This window comes from Lagopus leucura, unplaced genomic scaffold (assembly GCF_019238085.1).
Source record: "Lagopus leucura isolate 7727_CA_CO unplaced genomic scaffold, USGS_WTPT01 Super-Scaffold_100001, whole genome shotgun sequence".
NCBI lineage: Eukaryota > Metazoa > Chordata > Aves > Galliformes > Phasianidae > Lagopus > Lagopus leucura.
The window spans coordinates 90444335-90468685 of NW_024962262.1; the positions used below are offsets into that span (position 1 = coordinate 90444335).

At 38.1% G+C, this 24351-nt stretch overlaps 1 protein-coding gene across 3 annotated transcripts in view; it reads right to left on the minus strand.

Moving 5' to 3' along the window:
- Positions 1 to 873: 873 nt before the first annotated feature.
- Positions 874 to 24351, minus strand: part of PHLDB2 (pleckstrin homology like domain family B member 2) — a 141136-nt gene continuing 117658 nt past the window's right edge. For 2 of the 3 annotated variants that reach the window (XM_042868341.1, XM_042868340.1), the window contains 9 exons: positions 21505 to 21648; positions 19704 to 19844; positions 19038 to 19137; positions 12296 to 12503; positions 9054 to 9144; positions 6987 to 7133; positions 5143 to 5362; positions 3502 to 3587; positions 874 to 2776 (listed from right to left, as the gene is read on the minus strand). In XM_042868341.1, coding sequence (XP_042724275.1) covers positions 2636 to 2776; positions 3502 to 3587; positions 5143 to 5362; positions 6987 to 7133; positions 9054 to 9144; positions 12296 to 12503; positions 19038 to 19137; positions 19704 to 19844; positions 21505 to 21648 — 1278 coding nt within the window. In that variant the 3' untranslated portion in view covers positions 874 to 2635. Of the gene's footprint in view, positions 2777 to 3501; positions 3588 to 5142; positions 5363 to 6986; positions 7134 to 9053; positions 9145 to 12295; positions 12504 to 14212; positions 14249 to 15572; positions 15588 to 19037; positions 19138 to 19703; positions 19845 to 20539; positions 20714 to 21504; positions 21649 to 24351 lie in introns of all 3 variants that reach the window. The other variant, XM_042868339.1, reaches the window with a different exon arrangement.

Genomic DNA, 24351 nt, shown 5'->3' on the forward strand with positions numbered 1-24351 from the left:
GTTGAAGCCAGCCCCAGCTCAGCTGGTGACTGCAAGCAAGTGGGTGAGCCAGACGATGATCTCAATCATCTCACAGTAAGATTGCCCACCTAGTTTACCTAGGGAAAACCATAGATGTGATCTTTTTTGATTTCAGCAAAGCTTTCAGTACCGTTTGTCATTACAACTTCCATCTGGGCAATGCGCCTGACATAATGCTAGACAAAAACACAAAAAACGCAGTGCAGTGGGTGAATAATTGGCTGATGGGTTGAGCTCATAGGGTTACTGGAAATGGCGTTACATCAGGCTGGTGACTGGTCACTAGTGAAGTTCCATAGGACTCCATTTTTTATTTTATTTATATTTATTTTAAAGAATAATAAATTCTGATGGAACCAGAGCTATCTCCAGCATGCAGTAATCCAATACCATCCATCATCTCTCCTGCCCTGAGAGACTCTTATGGCAGGTGGAGCCCAAAGTCATGGACTAATGAACTGCACAGACATTATACAGGGATGGCCTACAGAGCAGAAGAATGATAGGTGTGTGTATAAATCAAAAAGCAAGATAGGCAATGGCAATTAGTTGGGATTATGGGAAACTGTGAGATCTGAGAGTGATGTAAACAGTATGGAATAAGGGTAGATACTATCTTAGTTTCAGCTGAGATAGCTCAGTTTTAAGCCCTTTCTCATATGTCTTCCCTTCTAGACCCTTCCCTTGTAACTTCATTTGAAAAATTTTTTTCCATAGCTCTTTTATGGGGAAACACATGGAATGGTTAAACTTTTATTGATTAACACAACATTGCTTGCACAAATGTATAAAATATAATTTAAATGACAAACAGAAATGCATCAAGAATCAAGTGAACATTTAAAACAAGTGTATTTTTAAAAACGTTTATTGAAATGCCTTCATTGCATCATGCAGGATACAAAAATCATGATTAGAAAACCTTTATAACTATACTAAGAAGTAAAATCAAGATACGTCAGGGAAAAATAATAATTACATATACCAAAGCAATTTATTCTGATAGTGTTTTAAAGTTGTTGGATTATAAACTGTGATCTGCACAGATGATAACAGTTACCTTGTGACAACTGTCCCTTCTTTCATGATTCAAGTCAAAACTGACAAATGTCATGCTAGAGCAACCTTATCACCTGTGTATACCATACAAGGAGGAATGCATCCCCTTCTTAACAGATACAGGGTTGAAACAGTACAACAAAAATATTTTGCCAGCAAACTTGTTTTGCTTTCAGTTTTTCATTTGCTTCATCAATAGCCATTTTTTTCATCGTGAAAAATGTCTTACGTGCTTCCTCTTATTACACAAACAAATTACATAGCACAAGTATCGATTACTGAAATAGAACCTCATTAAAGTCAAATAGGAGACTTTCTTGAAGTTCAATTTACCTAAGTTTTGCAGTATTTCTCAAGGATTTGGAATTTGTAATTTTTAAATAGGAGACCACTGTATCCTCCTTGTTTTTATTGTCTTAGGAATCTCAATCCCCGATACATAAAATTTTCATGCTATTTATCCATACACTGCTCAGTGTAAACCCTTAGAGCTTGCCTTTCCATTTTTATTCTAATAGCATTATTCTGAGTAGATACACTTTTAAAAAGTCTCCTTGGCTAAAAACACTGCTTCAAAAAATTTTGATAGGTAGATACTTCAATGCTTGCTTCATGAAGACCAGCATTTGAGGTTTCAGCCAAGTGTTCATTTGGCACAGAGAACGATCAGAACCACATCAGGTGGGTCTTGACTACAAAAAATCGCTGCAGTGTCCGGAATCTGCTCAATCCATTCATCACGGAAGACTACAAAAGTCCTCCCACTGACAAAGTTAATCCATGTTTCCATTTCTTATCCTTGTGGATAAATGCATCTTTATAAAGCTGTCCTTTTCTTGTTGAGCTTCATAGATATAGGCTTAAAACTTACAGTCAGTATCACTGGGTGGTTTAACATGGTTTTGTACAAGTCATGAAGAGTTTTGGCACTGTCCCCCTACAGGAAGTTAAATGCAGCTAACAATCTGAAATATTACAATAAGGGAGTCATGTAACTCTTTGGCTCTGTTGTAATACTTAACTACTAAGGCAAGAACCGTGTGTACCTTAGGGCAGCTTTTTAATTCATAGTTTTATAAAATACTTGACTAAAAGTTTTTAAAAGTCACCTAATCATCTATAAATGTCAAATGTGGCATATTAAAATATATGCTATTACACCTTTTTGTTCTGATACTAGAATTTTTGCATACTGATGAGAGAACACACATTTGTAAACTATTGATGAAGATGTTCTCTGTTTAAGACAATTGGTACAAAATTATCATTGAATCAAGATGTTGTCATATAAGTGGCCAGTTTATTTGTTTCGGAGCACTGTGACTTTCTCAAGAGCTTTAGCTCTTTTGTGTCTAGAAAGATCAACTAAAATAAGTAGCAAGTCCCCCTTTTCAGTGCATTTAGAAAACCCTTCCATCCTGAGGCTTTGGCTGCACATCATAAGGAGGATATTTCAGAGTATTCATTGTTATTTTATGTGGCTTTTCAGATTTTACTACATATGGCTGACTTCATACATTAACGTTATTGCAGTATGCCCTATTGCCCCATTTTGTTACAACATGAAGTGGGTGTAGCCTTCTGCACCTGTAACAATAACATCCATCCATATCCTCATGGCTTCTGGTGTAGGAGCGACCATATAGTATATTCGGTCATGTGTCTTAACACTGAAAGTGAGTAGTGGGTTGGGACTCTGAAAGAAAAAAAAGAAGCAGAAGGAAAGATATCAAAGCAGTGAAAAATCAAAGCTATTTATTGGCAACAGAAATAAAATTACTTACAAGGAGATTTAGGGCACGGTTAAGGGGGAAAAAGGCACTGCACCCTACACTGCAGCACTGGGAACAAAGATGTGTTTAAAGTATATGCAAATCCAGTATCAATGTTTTCATATTTCCATTAGACTATCACATACCACTACAGGAGTCCAAACTGCTGCTTCATGCCCAAACAAGTCCCCTTCAGCAGGGATTATGTCCAACGGTCAAAACCACTTTGGCTTTCACAAATCCACACATTAAAGATATTCAGGTTGTTCATATTCAGACTGATCATCTAAATTGCAGATGTGAGCAGCACGTAGCAGGTACCTCCCTCCCTATGATAGCTGCATGCAGCCATTTCTTAAATTTGCCAGAGCTACTAATTTTAGTGGCAGCAGACTATGGCACTCCTCACAGCAGATGTCAATGTGGGACCATCATGTGGCAGGAGGGCTCTATTATCTCTGCTTCAACAGTATAAAAGAACAACGCTTATCACTGCTCTGGCCTCATCGTCCTTTGCCTCCACTATGTTTTATTTTTTTTGTTTGTTTGTTGTTTTCTATAATGTCAATGCTCTTTGATTTTTACTGCAGTTGCCATACTTAGAGTACTACCATATGCTTGATAACTCAGTCAAAATAACAAAGCTTACCTTATATGCATTCTTTAGGTGATCATAATAGACTTCTTCAATAGCTTGAAAATAAATTACCCCTTTTAATTTAGTTTCATGTTTATCTGGAATGGAGAAGAGAGAACAGTTTTTGAAAACTGATACGGATGGTTCTTCAAGAGGCAAAACATTATTCAGCATTTTCATACACGTTCAGCAGATAAATAACTGGATTAACACTTTCAGTCTCTCAAGAGATACACTTCCTACTTGCTCTTCTTTTCTGCCTGCTTTCTGAGGAAATAAGTTTTCTTCAATTTGACTGTTTTTAAGGCAGACTTCCAGTTCCATGAAAACCAGACTTGAGATACTGATGAAGTCTTACAACACAGCTAGCAGGCTAAGGCCCACAGTTTTCCTTCAGGGGAACACTATGAAAAGCAAATTTGAAATACAACTTGACAGCAAAAGCCTTACATTCACTTAGCATTTACTCTTCTAATTTACAAATGCTTTTTTGTAAGTCTACTGTACAATTAAGATCTGGGCAGATCCTCACTCATACAAGCAGCTGCATTTTTGCCCAGCTAGTACAGAATTCTTATGAAACTGTTTGCTGGGCTGGAGTCCTTGTGACTTAGGAGAAGCTTTCTTTGGTAGCTGAAGTTGCATTATGGCAGTTGTACAGCACTCAAAACCAAATTTGTTAACTGTTTAAGAAAAAAAAAAATCATACCTGATGAGGACACTACTGTATGTTATACGCCTTGCTAACCAATAAACCAGATGTTAAGAACAAAGTAAAACAGAATGTTTGCTCATCACATCCTTCCAAGAATTACTGCAAATTTGTAAGGAATCATCACTGGATATGTAATTAATTCCAACAATGTATTTTTAAGATGATAACTTTTAAGTTCCTCATGACTTGCTGGAAAGCAATAATATCATAAAAAGAAATGGAATTGCTTGGGTTTTTGTGGTACCAGATGTTCTCTTGTGATGTTTAAAAATTACCATTTTTCTGCCTTCCTCTGAAACTCACATTAAACTTATGTATAGATTTGCACAGCAATCTGTGAGATATGTAAGTTCTTAAATTCCAAATCTGGTTTTGACCTAAGGTAACAATGCAGTGTTTATATAATGGCTCCAGATACCATAATACATTTTAGTCTACAGAAAACTTAATTGTTACAAGTTGTTCATTTTGAAATTCCTTAGACTCTCAAAACGTGGCAAATGCCAAGGCTACTTTTGTGTATTAAATACCCTGAAACACTTCTCAGCACATCAGATTAGGGGTTGCAGAAACATTTGGTTTAATTTTAATGGTAAATATCATAAATGTTACTCTTCTACAAAGGGTACAATAAATTGTTCTGTCATTACGGGAAGTATGTAACATTTAAAAGTAAATTATGTGGAGCCAATATACTGTGTACTAGAAATCTATTGCGTATCCATGTCTCCCTCTGACTGTTAGGCACTACTGCATCATTTGGCAATTAGTATTAAACTCTGTAAGAAAGAATTGGACCCTCCCCAAGTGTGCAAGTAAAATACTCAATAAAATGGAAATATAAGTTTTACTTGGGACTCCCTATATGTTCATAACACAACTGAGTTGAGAGGAAAATAGAGGGACAGATGTAGCCTAACACCAATTGCGCAACCTACCTGCATAATACGTAAAAGTCCTCTTGTTTCTGTCAAAAACAAACCATCGTTTTTTCCATGTTTTAATTTTCCCTCCCATCTTAATCAGAAAGCCTCGGCAGGTCTTCTCTGTGAGGGAGACGTGGTAACAGGTCTCTATGTTGTGACCAGCTGTTTCAATATGACTTCGTAGATCAAAGTCTTCCTTTCTAATGGGCAAATAGCGAGTCAATGGACGAGCCTGCAACAAAGGAAAGAAAATCTTATTATTTGAATGGAAGTCTTCTCTTTCACCCTTTCTAGTGCAAGGACTACTTGTCAACTGCCCATACATTCTCACAATGAAGATAACAGAAATAAGTTCTGCTGCAGCCTGTTTTCTTTAAACGAAAGATCCTTAAAAATTACTTTTAAGAAGTGTATGCACCTTTATAGAAGTGAATTTAGAACATGGAAGTCTCCTGAAATCATCAGTTGATAAGCTGGCAAAACAGAATAGCTGGTTTAGAACTAAAACATGAATTAAATGTGAAAGGGGTGTTAATGCTTTATATGAAGTGTGAGAACTTCACTGGCAGGAGGTTAAGCAAACCTATTACCTCTCTGGGCTAGATACATCTAACTCATTTAAGTGCTAAGGTATCTTCATGTAAATATAAATAGTAAGAACATATTATTATGGGAAAATTAGGAAGAAAGAGTGAACCGTAACCTAACAAATACTGCTGTAAACAAAACAGAACTACTTTTGAACTAGTTAAACATGGTATCTGGTTTGCAGTCAGCAATACAGTACAGATTGCTGAAGTGTATCCCTTTGCAAGAGATAGCAAAGCAGCACAGGAAATGGTGCCTCATTCTTGGTCACAGTTCAGGACAATGTCTGTATTAAGACAGACAGGATAAGTTGGGAGAACAAGTAGCAGTGATTTGGGATCTCTGCCAGCTAAAAGGGAGCATGCCTGTTTTCTATACCTAGAGGGTCTAGGCACAGAAATTCATTTTAAATGCAGAAGACCACTCATCTCCCAAGGCTCATGCTGCAGTCAGGGCAGACATACAACATAGGGCTGTTCAGAACAGAAGCCTAGGTTAGCTGCCCTGAATGACCCATGCAAGCAGTTTCTGTACACTGACTTCAGAGAACATTGATAACCTAATCTGCCCCTGTTCCACGCCTATAGTTAGCATTTTAAATACCACTGTGAGTCACAAATCTAAGGGACTTTCTCTCATTGCATTCTCTACAACTAATCTCTTTGAGCAATGGAAGCTGTGCTGCCTGCAAGAACTCTTAACACCCTTCTAAAATTACGCAGTCTTTTATGATACAAGCTGGAACTAGCTTTGGCAAGTGTGAAGATGGGAGTTCCTTCCCCTAGTTGACATTTCTAACCATCAGGAAGTACAGGAGGGAAAAACTCTGGAAATTAGGTGTCACTGTATGAAAGAACGAAAAAAACAAAGAAAATGATCACTCTTTCTGACAGGTAGGTTTGTCTTCCTGCCAATCTAGTCTATTTGCTGTACCATGCAGATCCTCTTAATTGTAGCTGAATAAAGAAACAGGTGTCTTTATCTCTTTTTCTTTATTTTTTTTTTTTCTGGTCAAACATTTGGGAAGCAACAATTCTTTAGATAGAAGATGCTGAATAGATCTAAGCTAATATTTAGCTTTAAATAAATACATGGACATCTAAGACTCCAATGCCTCAAACACACTCCTAGTGACACAGATGCACCTCAGAAATACTAAATCAATTTATTTAAATGGAAGTCACTCTGTTTACCATTTGCAGAAGTACACTCACTTCATCTATAGCAGGAGTCCTGCACCAAAAAAAATTTTTGTTAACATATCTCACCTGTGCTCTTTGTTTCTCTCGTATCTTCACTTCTTTTTCAATTAGTTTTTGTCTCTGGCTAGTTTCTTCTTCCAGTCTTTTTTCCAGTTGCTCTCTGCGACGCTTCTCTTCTTCCAGAGCTCTCTTTTTAGCTTCCATCTCTCGTTCCTAAATAACAGGCCAAATGCAGGACAATTATATGTGAAACTGTACCTCATATGTCATTTCTAGCTAGGATTAAACTCCTTTTTGCCTCTTTGGTCAGCAGGAATATACATCCAGCAAAGTGGACTAAGAACAGGAATTAGAAATGCAAATATCATCACTCTAGAAATGATGTTTTTTCATAAGCGACTCTTTTAGCAGGTATGGGAGTAATGCTGATGAGCTTCTGATGGGATTTTGCCCTGAACTCACAGAATCATAGAATTGCAGGGGTTGGACTGGACCTCAAGAGATCATCGAGTCCAACCCTACAGCTAAAGCAGTTCCCTACAGTAGGTCACACAGCTAGGCATCTAGATGGGTCTTGGGTATCTCCACAGACTAAGACTGCACAACCTCTCTAGGCAGCCTGTGCCAGTACTGAGTTACGCTTACCACAAAGAAGTTCTGCATATTTGTGTGGAACTTAGAGTGTTCCAGTTTTTGGCCATTTGATCCTTGTCATATCACTACAGACCACCGAAAAGAGCCCAACCTGAGCCCCCAGTACAAGAAAGACAGAGAGCTGTTGGAGAGGGTCCAGAGGAGGGCCACAAATATGATCAGATGGCTGGAGCACCTCCCCTACAAAGACAGGATGAGGGAGCTGGGCTTGTTCAGCCTGGAGAAAAGAAGGCTGCAGGGTGACCTCATTGCAGCCTTTCAGTACCTAAAGGGAGCCTACAAACAAGAGGGGAATCAACTCTTTGAAAGGGTAGATAACAACAGGACAAGGGGACATGGTTTTAAGTTGAGGGAGGGAAGATTTAGGTTGGATGTCAGGGAAAAGTTCTTTATTATGAGAGTGGTGAGGTGCTGGAACAGGCTGCCCAGAGAGGCTGTGGATGCCCCATCCCTGGAGGTGTTCAAGGCCAGGTTGGATGGGGCCCTGGGCAGCCTGGTCTAGTATTAGATGGGGAGGCTGGTGGCTCTCCATGTGGCAGGGGGATTGGAGATTCATGATCCTTGAGGTCCCTTCCAACCCTGGCCATTCTATGATTCTGTGACTCATGCACTTTAGATACTTACAAACATTGATCAAATCCCCTCTCAGTCTTCCCTTCTTTAGGCTGAACAGTCCCAGGTCTCTCAGAATTTCCTCATACAGAAAATCTTTGTTGCCTTCCACTGGACTCCTTCTAGGAGTTCTCTGTCTTTTTTGAACTGGGGAGCCCAGTACTGGATACAGTATTCTAAATGTGGTCTCACCACAGCAGAGTAGAGGGGGAGGATCATCTCCCTTGGCCTGCTGGCCATGCTCTTTTTAATACATCCTAGGATACCGTTGGCCTTCTTGACCACAAGGATACACTACTGGCTCAGGGCCAACTTGTTGTCCACCAGGACCCCCAGGTCCTTCTCTGCAGAGCGCTTTTCCAGCAGGTCATCCTCTAACCTGCACTGATGCACACAGTTATTTCTCCCAGAAGCTTGCTTTTGTAGAACCTCATCAGATTCCTCTCTGCTCAACTCTGCAGTCTGTCCACGTCTCGCTGAATGGCAGCACAGCTTTCTAGTGTATCAGTTACTCCTCCCAGCTTTTTATCATCAGCAAACTTGGTGAAGGTGGGCTCTACCCCTTCATCCAACTCACTGATGAAGATGCTGAACAAGAGCAGATCCAGCACCAAATTCTGGGGAACACCACTAGTTACAGGCCTCTAACTAGACTCTATGCCACCGATCACAACTCTCTGAGCTCATCCACTGAAACAGCAGTTAATGTGTATGGGCTCAAATATGTAGCATGAGAACAAAACCAGACCAAACTAAAGGAGGAGAGGCAATTCTTTTAAGGGTAAGCTATTTAGGGTCCAATCTTTAGGAAGGTATTACCTAACTAAAATGTTCATTCCTATTTTTACTCATAAAACTTAATTTTACCCTGGACTCAAGCAGCCTAGTCTTTTCAGCATGTGCTTGTTTCAGAAGTCTCTCCATCTCTTCTATTCTTGCAACATTTGATGTGCTAGCGCTGTATGGAAAAAAACAAAACAAAACAAACAACAATATAGCAGTTATTTAAAGGAATACTTGACATTTAAAACCGCACAAACCATTTATGAATTGAGTTGATACTTTTCTTATCCATTCACTGCAGTAGCCACTAACAGAAATGACTTATAAAGTGTATGATACACATTCTCCACATGGAGTTGTGAAAAATACAGACTCAAGTACTTAAAATGGATCCTGACAGTCCATTGTGATCCATCATTTTCTCTCAGATAACAGAATATGGATGAAAGGAGGAGGGAAGATTTAGGTTGGATGTTAGGGGGAAGTTCTTTACTAGGAGAGTGGTTAGGCCCTGGAACGGGCTGCCCAGGGAGGTTGTGGATGCCCCGTCCTTGGACGTGTTCAAGGCCAGGTTGGACGGGGTCCTGGGCAACCTGATCTGAATGTGTATGTTTGGTGGCCCTGCTAGGCAGGGGGGTTGGAACTACATGATCCTTGAGGTCCCTTCCAACCCGGGTGATTCTGTGATTCTGTGATTCTGTGAAAGCAGTTATTATGTTCTAACAGAACATGTTTGTCAGAGGTTGCATGAGTAGCAGCTAAATATATGATTTAGAACTTTCTGGCTATGGACTGTCCATTTTGTCCCGCTAAGCTCATCATCAGAAAATACTTGATGCAAATAAGGTGGACTACTAAGTATCTCTAAAAGCTATTCAGTGACAGAGCAGTGTCAGATAGTGTGTGGTAGTTAAAATAACCGGCAAGCCAAGGAAACAAAGGTGATCCCAAAGCGTGTTAGATCCTGGACCATCACAACATAGCTATCATCTTTGCCATTTTGGCTCTATCTTGCAATAAAAGGGTGCTTGGATGACACTTTCAGCTTCCTGTCAAAGGTGGTGTCATTTCTGCATACTGGACCCAAAAGCTCTGCAATGGTATCTCGCTTCAGAGCAAAGGGATCCTAATGTGTAGATGATAAACAGATTTACAGTGCACCCTGTAGTTGCTGCTAGACCACCACACAGGCTCAGTACACAGACTTGCTACATTTCTAGCCTCAATTTATGCGATTTTCTCATTAAATCTTATTTTACAGATTTACCATACTCGCTGCTGTGGAATGTTCCAGCTTAATGCAATGATTAATTGTTCCCTCAAACACTTATAAATGCCTTAAAATGTCACAGACACATGATGTGCAGAATACCTTTCATGCCCTTTGATTCATAGTGATGTTTTGCTTAAAATATAGGCACCCTAGTGTTTCACGATTTGATGCTTTAATTAATAATTAATTAGTAATTAATAATCCAAACAAGCCCAACACAAAGGAGTGATTTCCTATTTCATATGATCTGTCAGAATTTTAATCTGTTGAGTAAACTCCACTGCGGCTCAGCAGATACTCATTTGATAATATAGAGGTTGTTCCATACTCTTTGAGAAGGTGCTTCCATCTCACTCTTCATTTCCCCAGGAAGATAAGTATTTAGGAGTGGAAGTATTCACTTCAGATACTCTGCTAACATTCTGAAAACCGCTGCCAAAATGCATTCTCTTTCTTGCAAAGGGCACTATCTCGGGCCTATAGGCAGCCAAAAAGCAATACTATGCATCTTTCTTTCAATACATATTTTGGTGCTTCATCTCAGTTTAACAACTGTGGCATTTTTATGACATGCACTCTATTTTATTTTTTATTTTATGCTGTTCAGGAAAAACAGTTTATGTTAAATACTAGCTGTGTTGTCATTGCCAAAGTCAATAGACAATGCAAGGAAACTGAACGGGTTCAAATGTTTAGGGCACAGAGAAACTTGACCTGGGGTTATTCTGAAAATGCTAACTGATCACTCAAGCAGCAGTGGGTGCCAAGTGACATGTTTATTTGTGCTACTCAGCAGCACACAGACTATGAAGGACTGAGATAGAATGGGAACAGTGCAAATTCATTCAGGCCACAAAAGCAACGGGGCCATAAACAAAAATTTATTTATTGAATTTTAACAAGCAACCTGGAATTGGATTAATTGAAGTAGGTTTTCCCATATAAAAATGGGAAAATGCTTCAGCTTAGTTACATTCTTTCATCTTTGATGCACTTATCACCACAGAAATAATTCCCAGCTGTGTGTGGCTATCAGAAACTATCTGTGTATCTATTTGAAACAAAAATCCTCAGAAACCTGAGTCCGAATGTGATTTTGCAAACAAGCAAAATCTTAGCCAGCAGAATCCATGCCATGGGTATTTTCTAAGCTCTTAACATTGCAGTGATAGACTAAAAGAGGAAATCTGTGGGTTGACCAGTTCCTGTGCTTACAAGAAACAGATGCTGAATAAAACAACAGCTAGCCCAAAAAGCCATCCTTGTGTTCACCAGAGATTCTGAATCCTGTGAGGATGTTTTATTTAATTATCAGCCTCCACTGATGCTTGTGAACCTCTTGGGACAGAACCGTATGCAGAAAGGAAAGCACATTCATTAAAAGCAGACTGTGAGAAGAAAACTGTTGGGGCACAATTTTGAGAGTTGCTTTTGTTGTTTTGCTTTGTGCTTGCTTGTTTTTTAAATACAAGTTCTTAACGTTCCTTCCAACTGCAGCATCTGGGCTGGCAGTCTCTGAGGATAAGAAAAACAGTGGAAAGCTCTATGCCTTTCAGTATCAGCTCTTCATTTCTACTGACCCAGAAAAGAGAAGGCAACGGGCAAAAAGAATTGCCAGAGGATTCCTAAGCATTTCAGCATAAGCATCCAGCAAGTTAATATGCTGGACATACGGAATGAATGTACTTCAGCCCTGGCAGATATCTTAAAAGAAATTTCCTCTCACAGGAAGCTCACAAATTATCCCACTCAGAAAAGAGTGTCAGTGATTTCATCATTGATGCTCAGGACAGACACTGATTTCTGAGTGGCCTTCCTCATTTCAAAGTCTCTCCAATTCTTTTATCTTCCATCTTTAAATATGTTTAAATATTGTATGTTGACAAGACAGTCATTATATCTGACGGCTTACACAAATATTATATCTATCTAATGATCTTACATTTTTTCTACCAGTTAGCAGCACTTACATTACATGGCATCAACATTTACAGGTTCTCTTGTTTAATTATAAACTTATGACCATCGCACTACAGAAGTGAAGATTATTTACCTGGAAATGTTATCTGGTGAGCATGCTGATATGCTTGTCTCCATACTGTCAGAACTGTCTAAGCTTAATGTATCAAAGGCATGGTCCTTGTAGCTACGATCTGGGTAATGGAAGCTATTCAAATACACGTTGGATTCAGATGCTGTTCTGCTGTAGAATTCAGGAGATTTCTGCCTTTGGTTTTCACATATACGTTGATGGTTATACCCTGTAGAGTTCAGAGGAGACATATATATTACACAGAAATTCTGTGACTTAGCACAGTGTGTTAAAAGCACAAGCATTTTGAATACCAGCTTAGATTTAATTGTTCTGTGATCAAGATACTATCATGACTGAAGTAAGGCCCTTAAAAACAATTTTTTTCTAAGACAGACACAAATATACGCAGGTGAGTACAGTTGACTTTTCAAGATACATTATTGTATGTATATTTAAAAAATGTAATACACATAAACTAGATGTAATCCTGAAAGTAGCTGAATTCAGAATTAGCACCAATTAAGGTCTTAAAAAAACAAGAAACTCTTGATACTCAAAGGCTTTATCAGTTTTTGTTTGGCTGCTTATTGAATGTGCATTACTTTTTGTCTGCTTGGGGAACTTTGGTTTCTGGTAACTGTGCTTTCAACTTTTAGTTTCAGCTGAAAGAATACAAGCTACCTGTCACTTCATCAGTTACTAGCATGGGGGTACTTCCCTGGAATTTTGAAACTGCAGTGCAATCTATGGGATTAACACAGATCCCTACAGCTCAGTGACTTGAAATATAAGCATAAATGAAGTTCTGCAATATTTAAGTTCTTCACTCTTCAGTTTTTCTATGAAGTCATCCCTTTTAAAAGCTCACCCTTCTTGATCACAGAGAATTTCTTTTCTTTTCTTTTCTTTTTTTTTTTTTTTCCAAGTCTCCTTTATAAACATTTCTTCCAAATTATTTTTATCAAACTTGTCCATTGTCTTTGGTAAATAAAGCAGCATTATTTATACAGACTTATGGAAAGGTTTTTGAGCTTGTCTAATAAAGAGCAGAGTAGAAAGACAACTGTCGTCTTAACTGCTCACATTATTTTACACATTTTAAGGTTCGATTTATACGAATGCAACTTCACTGCCCACCTTTTCTTTGAATCCATGCAAGAATAGCACTTCTTCACAGTTTTGATTATAAGAGTTTATAGTATTATCTGCACAATTCTGACCAAAATGAGCTTGTGGCTGAGCTGGCGACTAAGAATAGCTGTTAGACTAAAGGAAAACCTCGTATTCAGGCAGGAAAACAGATTTAAGTAATACACAATCATGGAAGATGTATGGACAAACATCCAAATGCAGCAGTGTTCACATACTGATTTTTACTGGACACCATCAAGATGCTGCTTTTAGGCATTTTAGGAATGCTCTCCTGCCTTATTCTCTACATGAGTTTACTCTATGTCTGCTACGTTCTGGGACATGTCAGAGCAGGGAGAATTTCACTTCAGGGGCCGAAGAACCACAGCTCCACCTTAGAAAGGTTGTAATATTCTCCAAAGAGAAGTGTCATAAAAGCATGACTAAAGCTGTGTAATTAAAGCATATTATTAAGGAAATGATGCCTACAAGCATTCCCGAGGCAGATCAGTTCTTTCCTCATTCGTCCACTGCACTTCCCTCCATGCAGTACAAAGCCTTTTGCAGACAGTTTAGGCTGGTTTCCAATGAACTAATAGGATTGTACTTGCCATTTGGGAAACAATGCATTTCAGTTTAAGTTCAATTGCTCTGATTAGTAAAAAAGATGAAAAGGATACAAATACACCTCAGCATTCATAGATAATAGCATCACACAACACAGATGTTACTGATTTACATGTGCAGTTTGCTTTCCTCCCATTATTATGGCAAATGCTGCTGTTATTGCAGATACACAATTACCTTTCACACTCGAACCTTTGGAATGACTAATTGCTCCTGTGAAATGGTTTTCAATTATTCATGATGGAAAAAGAGAAAGAATAAATTACTGAAAGAAACTGCATTCAAATGAATGTTTTTTTTACTAAGCTTTTGCAAATGTTAGTTTCATAGTTTATATAAATAGTTTATATATAAACAAGCCCATCTTAAAGGTACAGAGCAGTGTATCACTTTTACACTTTCCCTAAAGGAAAGTCAATTTTCTAGGAAGATAAAGAACCTGTTTTTAAGTAAAACATTAGTCAGTTAAATTTATGCTATCATGCAAATGTAACTAAACACTGCAAGGCATGTCTCTATACAGCACAGGGATTTGGCTGCAAAATGGCATGTGTTTCCAGAAATGATGCAGAATGCAATGCCCTCATTTGCTCCTCGTGCCCTAGGGAATGGGCAGCTCATGGCTTGGGATGAGCTCTGTACTGCCCCCCAGATGCCTCAGTCTCATTTCCAGCCTCAGTCACACATCACACGTGCAAAAACAATTTTTTAAAGAATTAACTGCTCAGGTGTCTACTCACACAACATGCAATTAAAAAAATTAAACTCCCTTTAGGAGCCACTAAAGGTTACTCACAAGCCACTACTGCAAGTCTAAGCTAATACAGGAACTAAAAAAAACGTTTCCTGTTGCACAAGTTTGCATTCCCTATATTAAAATAGTAAGCTTAATGCTCTTAATAACCATGCTGTTCAGCAAAATATTACAGATATCCATCCAAATATCCAAAGCCATATCATAAAAAAAAAAAAAAATTGTTAGTATTTGTCACATAATTCCAAAAATAACCCAAATACACCACTACAAAAAATTCATGGAGAGGTCAGAACTACAAGCAAAAGCTGTTATTAACAGCAACACTGTCAAAGTATGATAAAAAACAGGACTTCATAAAATAAAGGCCCAGGCATAACATTTTATTTCCATTCTTCTTCTTTTTTAAGAACTGACATTAACATGTCAAAATATATTTTTTTTTTTGTATGGAAGCATGCCAAAGTAGGAAACTCCAGTCTTCCTTGCCATTGTCACCTAGAGATCTGCAAAGAATTTCAGATTTTCTGCTCTACTTGTTTGGCTATGAGCAAAGAAGCAAAAAATTAGGCCTGCGCCAAGCTGCAGCTCTGCAGACATTAGCACTACTCAGAAGTTTTGTTGTGACAGTCTGTTTGACACTAAAAAAGAAAGAATTTTTGAAGAACCATCACTATTTAACAATGATGGCAAAAATTTCCAAAACTATTTGACAGTGCAGATGCAATCAGTACTTTTGCCAAATGACAATAGTTGCAGCCAGAGAAAGGGATGCTTTCATACCTTTTCTAGCTTTTCCTGAAAAAAGAGCAAAAAGAAAAAGAAGACTACTTTGAAAAGCTCACAGTTCATCTATAGACGAATATATAGACATTGCCCTCTGTCTACTCTTTTTTGGTAGAGCCTAAGGATATGAATAACCATTTTGCTGGTACCCAACGTGTGTCTCAGCACTGTTACTCCAGCACTGTGCCCAGATTCCTGCCCAGATAGAAAGCTGAAGGGTAGATTTAGACTAGATATTAGGAACAAATTCTTTACTGTGGGGGTGGTGAGACACTGGAACAGGCTGCCCAGTGAGACTGTGGATGCCCCTCCTTGAAAGCATTCCAAGCCAGGCTGGATGGGACTTTGAGAAACCTCATCTAGTGGGAGGTGTCCCTGCCTATAGCTGTAGGGTTGGAACTAGATGATCTTAAGGGTCCCTTTAAACCCAAACCATTCCATAATTCTGATCATGTTTATTTCAGAAATAAATAAATAAATAAAAATTCCTGCTGAGTTTCCATGGGTTTTGGTCTTCAACTTATTCACAGGCATTACTTGTTCCTGCGCAAAGAAAATCATGTTCAAACTTGAGTACCTCTTCTTCATTTCTTGACTTCATTTTTAACTTTGAATTATTAATCACAAACTTTTATATCCACTTCTTGGACAGGAGTAATAAAAATTGGAGAAAGCCAGGCAGAGAGAATTCATACCATTATTAATTTGGTAACTCTCCCATAACACCTGTGACTAGCTGAGCTGCCCACTTCCTCCAGGAAATGCTGAATACACTTTCTCCAAATTTTATACAAACTCACTAAAATGCCCATCCTTGAAGGTGACTCAATGCTTTTCAGACTTGAGAAATGTGATGAGCTGCTACCAGCACTTCGGGAGCTCATTAGCCTTGTTGCACAGTGGTTCTCAACACTGCTGAAAAGGCAATGAATGATTAGTGGACTAGGTGACAGGTGACAGGACATGAGGAACTGGTCTCAGGTTGCTTCAGAGGAGATTGAGGAGGTTTAGTATATTTGGAATAATTTCTTCAGGGAGAGGGAATGGGCTGCCAGGGAAGTGGTGGAGACCTCATATCTGGAGATATTGAAGACACGTATTTGTGGCACTGAGAGACATGGATTAGTGATACTGGACTCAGTGAGTCAGTTGGATGATTAGACTCAATGACCTTGAAGGTATTCTCCATTCTAGATGATTCTATGGCTGCATTACAGCCCATAGACTAGGACATGACCTGGCTGGGTTCTGCACTATAACGGGATACATAGGAACTTGGAGAAAGAGCAGTACAGAAACTTCTGTGATACACTGCTGACACAAAGCAGCTTTCTACAACCCAGAACCACTGTGCTTTAAGGACTAGAGAATGCAATTACACTCTTCAAGTGCTTCTGACACAAGTAAACTTTGTTGTTGAGTGCAAAGAGAATAGAATTGTAGAATGGCTTGGGTTGAAAGGGACCCCAAGCATCAAGTTCCAATCCCCCTGCCACAGGCATGGTTGCCAGCTGCTAGATCAAGCACTAGATCAGAATGCCCAGGCCTTAGACACCTCCATGGATGGGGCATCCACAGCCTCTCTGGACAGTCTGTTCTAGCACCTCACCATTCTCTCAGTAAAAAACTTCCCCATGAATATGTTCTTGTATCCCTGTACTCTTTGTGTTTCAATGGTCTCTCTTACTCTGCAAATCTGAGTTCAAATAAAGCACCTGACAGCAACATAATTTCTCTCTCACAAAGCCCATGTGTCAGAATAAGCTGTTAAGAACCATCCTCTTGCCCAGTATGAATCAATCACCAAAGGTTCTCTTTATAATTCAATATTTCCATTCAAACTGTTGAATCATTTAAAGAATAATGATCATCTTCCAGTATGGAAGGCAGTACAGCACACATACTGTTCCTGGCATATGACAAGCACTGTTAAGTGCCTTAACCAATACATCTCACTCTATCCTGCCTCACTTTTTTGTCAATCCATAATTCAGTTTTGGTTTGAAAAGTTTCTTTCTTTTTCACTCTGAAGATAAAAAATCTGCCTACGCTCTTAGGCTAATTTTTTAACTGTCTGTTGACAGAAATGGAAAAAAAACAACGTAATAACCATTTAAAAAACTTTCATTAGGTTTTGTAATTGTGTTTTAGGCCAAACATCATCTTTTGCAATCATTTTCTAGAAACAGTCCCAATATAACATACAATTTTTTGCCATCAGAATTTAGTCAAGCAGTTCTTATTTATTTTCAAACTGAAATAAAGGGTTTTCAGAACAAGAGCATAATGATGAGTCTCAATGTATTTTCAGGCTACTCCACCCAGGCAAATGCATTGTATCACAAAAGCTTTTCAAGCTGGGTATGAAGCTCCTTTTGTATTGCATCTGAAATACATCAAGCTACATTAACCACCACAGCAGGTTTGTGGAGGGCCTGTTGCACAAATAAAGCTCAAAAGGAACAGATCTCAACTGGAACAGATCTATGAAGTGAATGCAGTAAGTCATGATCTCTCCTCAGTAAGTTTGTTCCTTACATGCACTTAGAACTCCAGTGTGGATAGCTGCTTTCAGTTGTGCTTTTTTACTTTTACCACCTGCTAGCTCTGACAACTCCTATAAAGACAGGATGGATGCCGTTTCGGCTCCATCTTAGTCAGCACTAGGTAAGGCTTTCTTACACTAATTTTGTAATGATGCAGACACCAGAAAGAAAAGAAACTGACAGATGGAACTGAGGAGCAATTCCTTTTGAAGACGGGACAGTTACCAATAATGCATTTTGTTAAAGCAAAAAATTAAGTGCATCAATTCTAATAGGCAAACAGCAGACACAGAATTTCACAGTTTAAGAGACCACATCTCAAAGATTAAGTACTTTCTGCATTCAGAACTGTCACGTTCCTATTACAAATAGGCAACTACCTATGCAAGGTAAACATCTTTCTTATGTTGTAGCCCAAATATTTAAGAGAGATTACAATACTGCAGCTATACATGCACCAAGTCATGATGCTGAATGACTGTCTAGGGAATTACTCTATCCAGGAAAAAATATATGCCAGTGAAAAATGTTTTTTGCTTTGAAATTGCAAAATGAAAAGATTTAAACTAACTAAATAGGACAACGTGTAATATTTTTAATAAATTGTCCCCAAATGAGTCAAGTTAGCCAGTTAACTCAATGTGTATCCTTTTATTTTCTGCTGACTATATTTGATGATCATATCCTTCAAATCTGTATAGGTGACTATGCCATAATCTTAACATCTTATTTTGGCTAAGTCTGTAAATGACATTGAGAGCTTATGTTTTTCAACAAGGAGCAATTTTTTTTTATTTTACAGCCCCATTGATTACAGTAATATCAATTTCACATTTATTTTCTGAAAAACAAACAAACAAACAAACAACCCCAAAAACCAAGTGCTGGCTTTAACAGAAACTAATCAAAGTCTTACCTTTGTGCATCCTTCTTGATTCTGACTCTTTGGTCATGGTTGCCAGGCAGTGAGGAAGTACACTGCCACAGCTGTTGCTCTGTCCTAATGGTAAATGTCCCTGCAGGAAATTTATAAGTATGTGCTTAAAACATTTGTTGAATTAGCAACTAATGTTAAAATAAGTTGCTTTGTCCTTAGTATCATTGTCATCTCAAATGAGTCAGCCATTAATATTTTAGTTTTAAACAATCTCTAATATTAAACAAAAATGTTTGCCAGTTATTATCTCCCCCTTGCTTTTGGTTTTTTTATTTACCATGTCACAAGTAAGGAGTATTCTAACTTTGCACATAATCTTTACTGGCTAGAGGTTGAAAGGAAAGCAGCTTGCTGAGTCTCTACAAGCAATTCAAGCTAAACTGCAAGTAAAGTTCTTGAAATATATTGATTGTAAATATGTGATGAATATTATATCACCACATTTCCAGAGGTGAATATAAAGGCTGGAAGCATGGAAGGTTTCATGCTTTTTCCCATGTTAACAAATGCAGATTTCTTTCACAGCCAATGTCAAACATGAATTTGAGGGATTATATGATGCTGCAGTGCTATTCAACCTTACCTCTAACATAGCATGCTTTTTATATAAAATTGGAAGGCTATTAATAGCATGCAGCTACGTACTTTAGATGTAATGCTTCGTCCAAGAGTAGAACTATTGAAGTGTGGTGACACAGTTGGAGTTGTTTTCTTGCGAGGCAAAGTATCACTCATGTACATGCATTCCCTGTGCTGCTTCTTTCGCTCTTCCAGATTTCTGAAATGCTTCAAATGTAATTTGTTGAACAGTTTTGACATAAGGAATTGACCTACTTGCTCAGTTATGCTCTATATGGAATATTCTTAAGGCAATAGTATGAGATTTCACTGAAAAGAATGAAATACCTCCTGATTCACAGTGTTACATAGGATTTATATAAATATCACAACAAAAAAGCATGCTGGTTAAGAAAATACACTAAATTCATGTGCACTTTTTGTATACATGTCCCTGTATCTAATTTTTTTTTTTTTAAGATTTTTTTTCTTAACTCAAGTCCAGTGTACAACTAGAATCCAATTAAAAGAGGAAAAACATTTATTTACAAGTTATTCTAATGAACCGGCAGCTTAAAAACAACACAGCTTTTGAAAGGCATTGTTTGAATGTATAACAAAAGTTAATTTTAGGATTTCAAACGAAGCCAGTGGTATATTACTGTTGCAACTCTTCTGACAATTACAATGGCTCCTAAACATTCATATTTGCCTCTGGATGATTCATAGAAAGGAGATTTTTTTAATCATTACCATTCTATAACCCATTGTATTCATTTTTAAACGAGCAGTGCTTTTAAGTTTAACATTCAGAAAACATCACAAACTTATGATCTACCACATCATTTTAAAAACTTTCCATGTAGATCAACTTCACGGCCACCATAACAATAACAAAAAAATCCCAACTTATCAGCTTTTACCTGCTGTTGCCTGCGGTGTTTCTTAGCTGGCAGAGGAGGAGGTGTATCAGATAAAGGAATAGGATCTACATGAGTAGCCATGACCTCAGGCCAATGGACTGATGGAAGTTGAGCAATAGAGCGAGGAGAAAGAGAGTGAGGAAACACAAATCCAGAACAGAGAGGTGATCTTAGCTTTATAGAAAAAAGAGAAATTACACACAGAGTTTTCTTTTTGGAATTGCTCAAAAGACACGGCACATACAAGCTGCAGTTTTAGCACTGTGTTTGTGGATCATTTAGCAGAAAAGATTTGTTGCATAGGAAATCTTAAGGCACAGCTATCTTTCAGAAGCAGCACATAAATACCAAATTTTTAAACTAGCTGCTGCCTCCTCACCACACAAAGGTAGGTGTGTTTACAGTCATAAAATGAATTCATTCTATAAAAAGTGGATTTATTAAAAATGCTGTAATTATTATAAAGGCAAACAGCGCACAAAGAAAGTGAAAAAGGAAAAGTAAACTATAGACACAGACTGGACAGACTCTGGAATAGCTAACATAAGTAGAAGTTACCCATTTCTCCCAAATATCCAAGATATACTTTCTTCTGTTACAGGAAAAAAAACATACAAAAGGAACACCTAAGCACCACTGAATGAGTAATAATTGAACGTGTTCACAGATCATATCTCCACAGGTGCATTACATTATAGTGTTTGACAGGCAAGGATTGTCACTTATTGCTGCTTGTGTCATAATCTTTTAGGTTTTTTGGCCTTTGAAGTCTCACCTACAACATCAGCTGGACCATTACTCCAGCTTTGCTATTAAGCCATTATCCGATTTGGTAACTGGCAGATGAGAGCTTGCCTTAGGGTCAGTTTGTTACATGTTGGATTACAAAAAAATAGAAGAAGGAAAAAAAAAAAGGCAGCAATGAAAGAACAATGCAAACAAAGGGAAATGTCTCTCAAACAAACCTCTTTATTTTGTGGCTGGCACGTCAGCACAGCCGTGGAAGGCTCAGTGGTACCTGCGTCAGCATCTGTGGGGGGCTGAGTGGAAGGGGATATATTCGTGGAATTGCCATACAGCTCACTAATTTCACTTACACTGATATAGCCCTAAAAGGAGGAATTCAGAAGTTAAAAGGAGCAAAAGCAAAAAGACGTGCAAGAGTATTAATGTATCCAGTACGATGAAAGTTAGTTCAGAGTGATACAGCCAAATATTTGTTACCATTGAAATACTTAATCATAAATAAAACAAAATCATCATTGGGCTTCTCAAATGTTGAATACTTGGATTCTGAAAATTGTTCTCCATTTAATTCCAAATACATGCATATGATCAAAAGGCAAATATACATTAAGTGAACAGAAGCCTTCGGTAAAATGTAATCACCCTTCACGTAGCTCTCTTGGGATAACAAATGCAGAGTTTGATTTACTTCTTAACTACTTGGCTAGTTTAAGTGAACCAAATGACTAACAGAACTGAGAAGAACTAAGATAAAGATACGCTGTTGTTGTTCCCTACATTACTCTGACAAAACACCTTTCCTTTGCACTGTCTGGAAGTCACTTCTAAGTTCTTGACGTTACCAGGAAACTGATACAGTAGGTGTTGTCACTGTTAGCCCAACAGTCTTTTCAAATTGCCTCTCAAATAGCAATCACACAAGAGGTGACAGACTGAGAAAAGACTCAGACACTGGAGCATGCTTCTGCCTGAAAAGAATTCATGCAGGCAGATTTTAGATATAATGGCAGAACACAATTACTGCAGGTGTTCTGGTGTTAACTGAATAAATCTTATCTAACAAATACAGTATGGCTTCTAATCCATGGCACATAGGATACCAGCTTGCAAAACAATGAATTGCCCTAACTTTAAATAATAAGAACGGTCAAGTGGAAGAAGAGTCACTGTTGAACCAATATCACAAAAATATGATGGAAGTACGCTTATGCTTAAACCAGGATGGTAAGCTGCTTTTAACTGAGAAAGTATCCAAGGCTCTTTGTTTCTTTGATTGCTCCAACATGTTGACAAGTCAATACATTTGTATACTTTGGCAACTGAATAACATAAAACACAGATTGCTATAGTATTTCTTCTTCTTAAAAATGCATACAATTAGCAATGATCACAGAAGGCAGACTGACAAACATAAAAGCTCTCTTACCTATCAGCATAATTTAAATCTATTGTATCAGTTATTTTCAAGCAGATATACAATACTGGATAATTAACATACTGTGAACACAACACTCAAGAAATAGGAGTTAAACATCAATTCACATACCACTTGATCAAATATTAAATGAGGAGACCGGGTTTTCCTCTCTAAATATGTGCCCATATAACAGTAAAAGAGAATCCAGTATGAATAAATATAAATCCTGCTTTACCATATTGTAGCAGCAGTGTATTAATCACCAAAACTTGGCAAGTCTATGAATGTAATATTATGTTCATTTTTATAGACAATATATGAAAAAAATATATTAATTTCACACAACACAAGTGGAGATTCTCCATGGCGCTAAGTCAGTAAAATAAGAAGCAAACAAATGACTTCATGATGTGTTAGCTCAGGCCTTATTACATTAGGTTAAAGAAATGGCTTCAAGCCAGACTAGAGATCCAACTCATTTTACCAATACTGAACATTCAAACAGCATTGATTTTTTTCCTCACTTAAGTACTAGGGTAAGTGCTCTGCCTTATCTTTGGGAGAGAGTTACAAATGCATGCTTTGCTGAGGAGGGCATAGGAAATACGAGACCACAGACTAAGTTCTCAACTGATGTATGAGCAATTGCATGGTGAAATTAACTCCCAGGTGCAGAGAATCTGTTTAAGCCTGTGTCCCATTTGGTGCTTTATTTTTAAAGATGTCGGAAACAGTTGGAAAAATGTTGAGTTGAAGTGAGACAAATTATCATGTCTGAGAAGGAAAGACATTTCTTACAGAAGAGAAAGCCTGTGGAACACTGAGCATAAAACAGATCACTTGCACCGTTCCTTTTCTCGTTTACCTTACAGTAAGTCCTAATTGATTTCACTGTGGTGAACACAATCACACTGCTTAATTATCCATTTCAACGAAAGGTGCATCAGGTTCACTTAATGTAGTTGCATTCTGAAACATCTGTGATTAAACAAATCATTACATGGGTATGAAGATACAATCAGAGACAGCACCCACTTTCTAATGATAAATGAAAGGAACCATCACAAATGAACAAAAAAGGAAGCCTGGAGTTGCCAGATGTCCTGGTGAGAGGTGAGATGTCCAGATTAGAGTGCAACCTTGGACACTAAGTCCAAGCCGTGTTGCTACATGGCTTGCAGCAAGAAAGAATGCTTGATCCCACTGGCATGTTCTGCAGCCCATGCTGGTTCACCAGGAGCTTTGGGGCCAATTAATCAAAATCACATTACCCGAACTTCAAGAGCCCAACTTCCCACAGTGACACCTACACCATTACATTAGCAAACTGTGCTCAGGAGTCATCCAGCAAGTCCAGTCAGACCTCTTAATCAGAAGTTAATGAAGCAGTCATAGATACCTAACAGCATATTTTGAATGCTATTTCTTCTGCTTTCCCGTTTATAACTTCATATTAATATGCAATTTTCAGATCCATTAAGTCAAGCCAAGAGGATAAACATGGGTGCATAAAGATAATACTGTACATCCTGACCAACTTTTTGTAATGGGCTGTGGCTTACCTTACATTGACCTTATTCACAGTTCTTGAGAAGCTTAATGTGGTATCCTCAAAGCTACGAAGCCTTGACAGGTGCAGGTAAGCTCT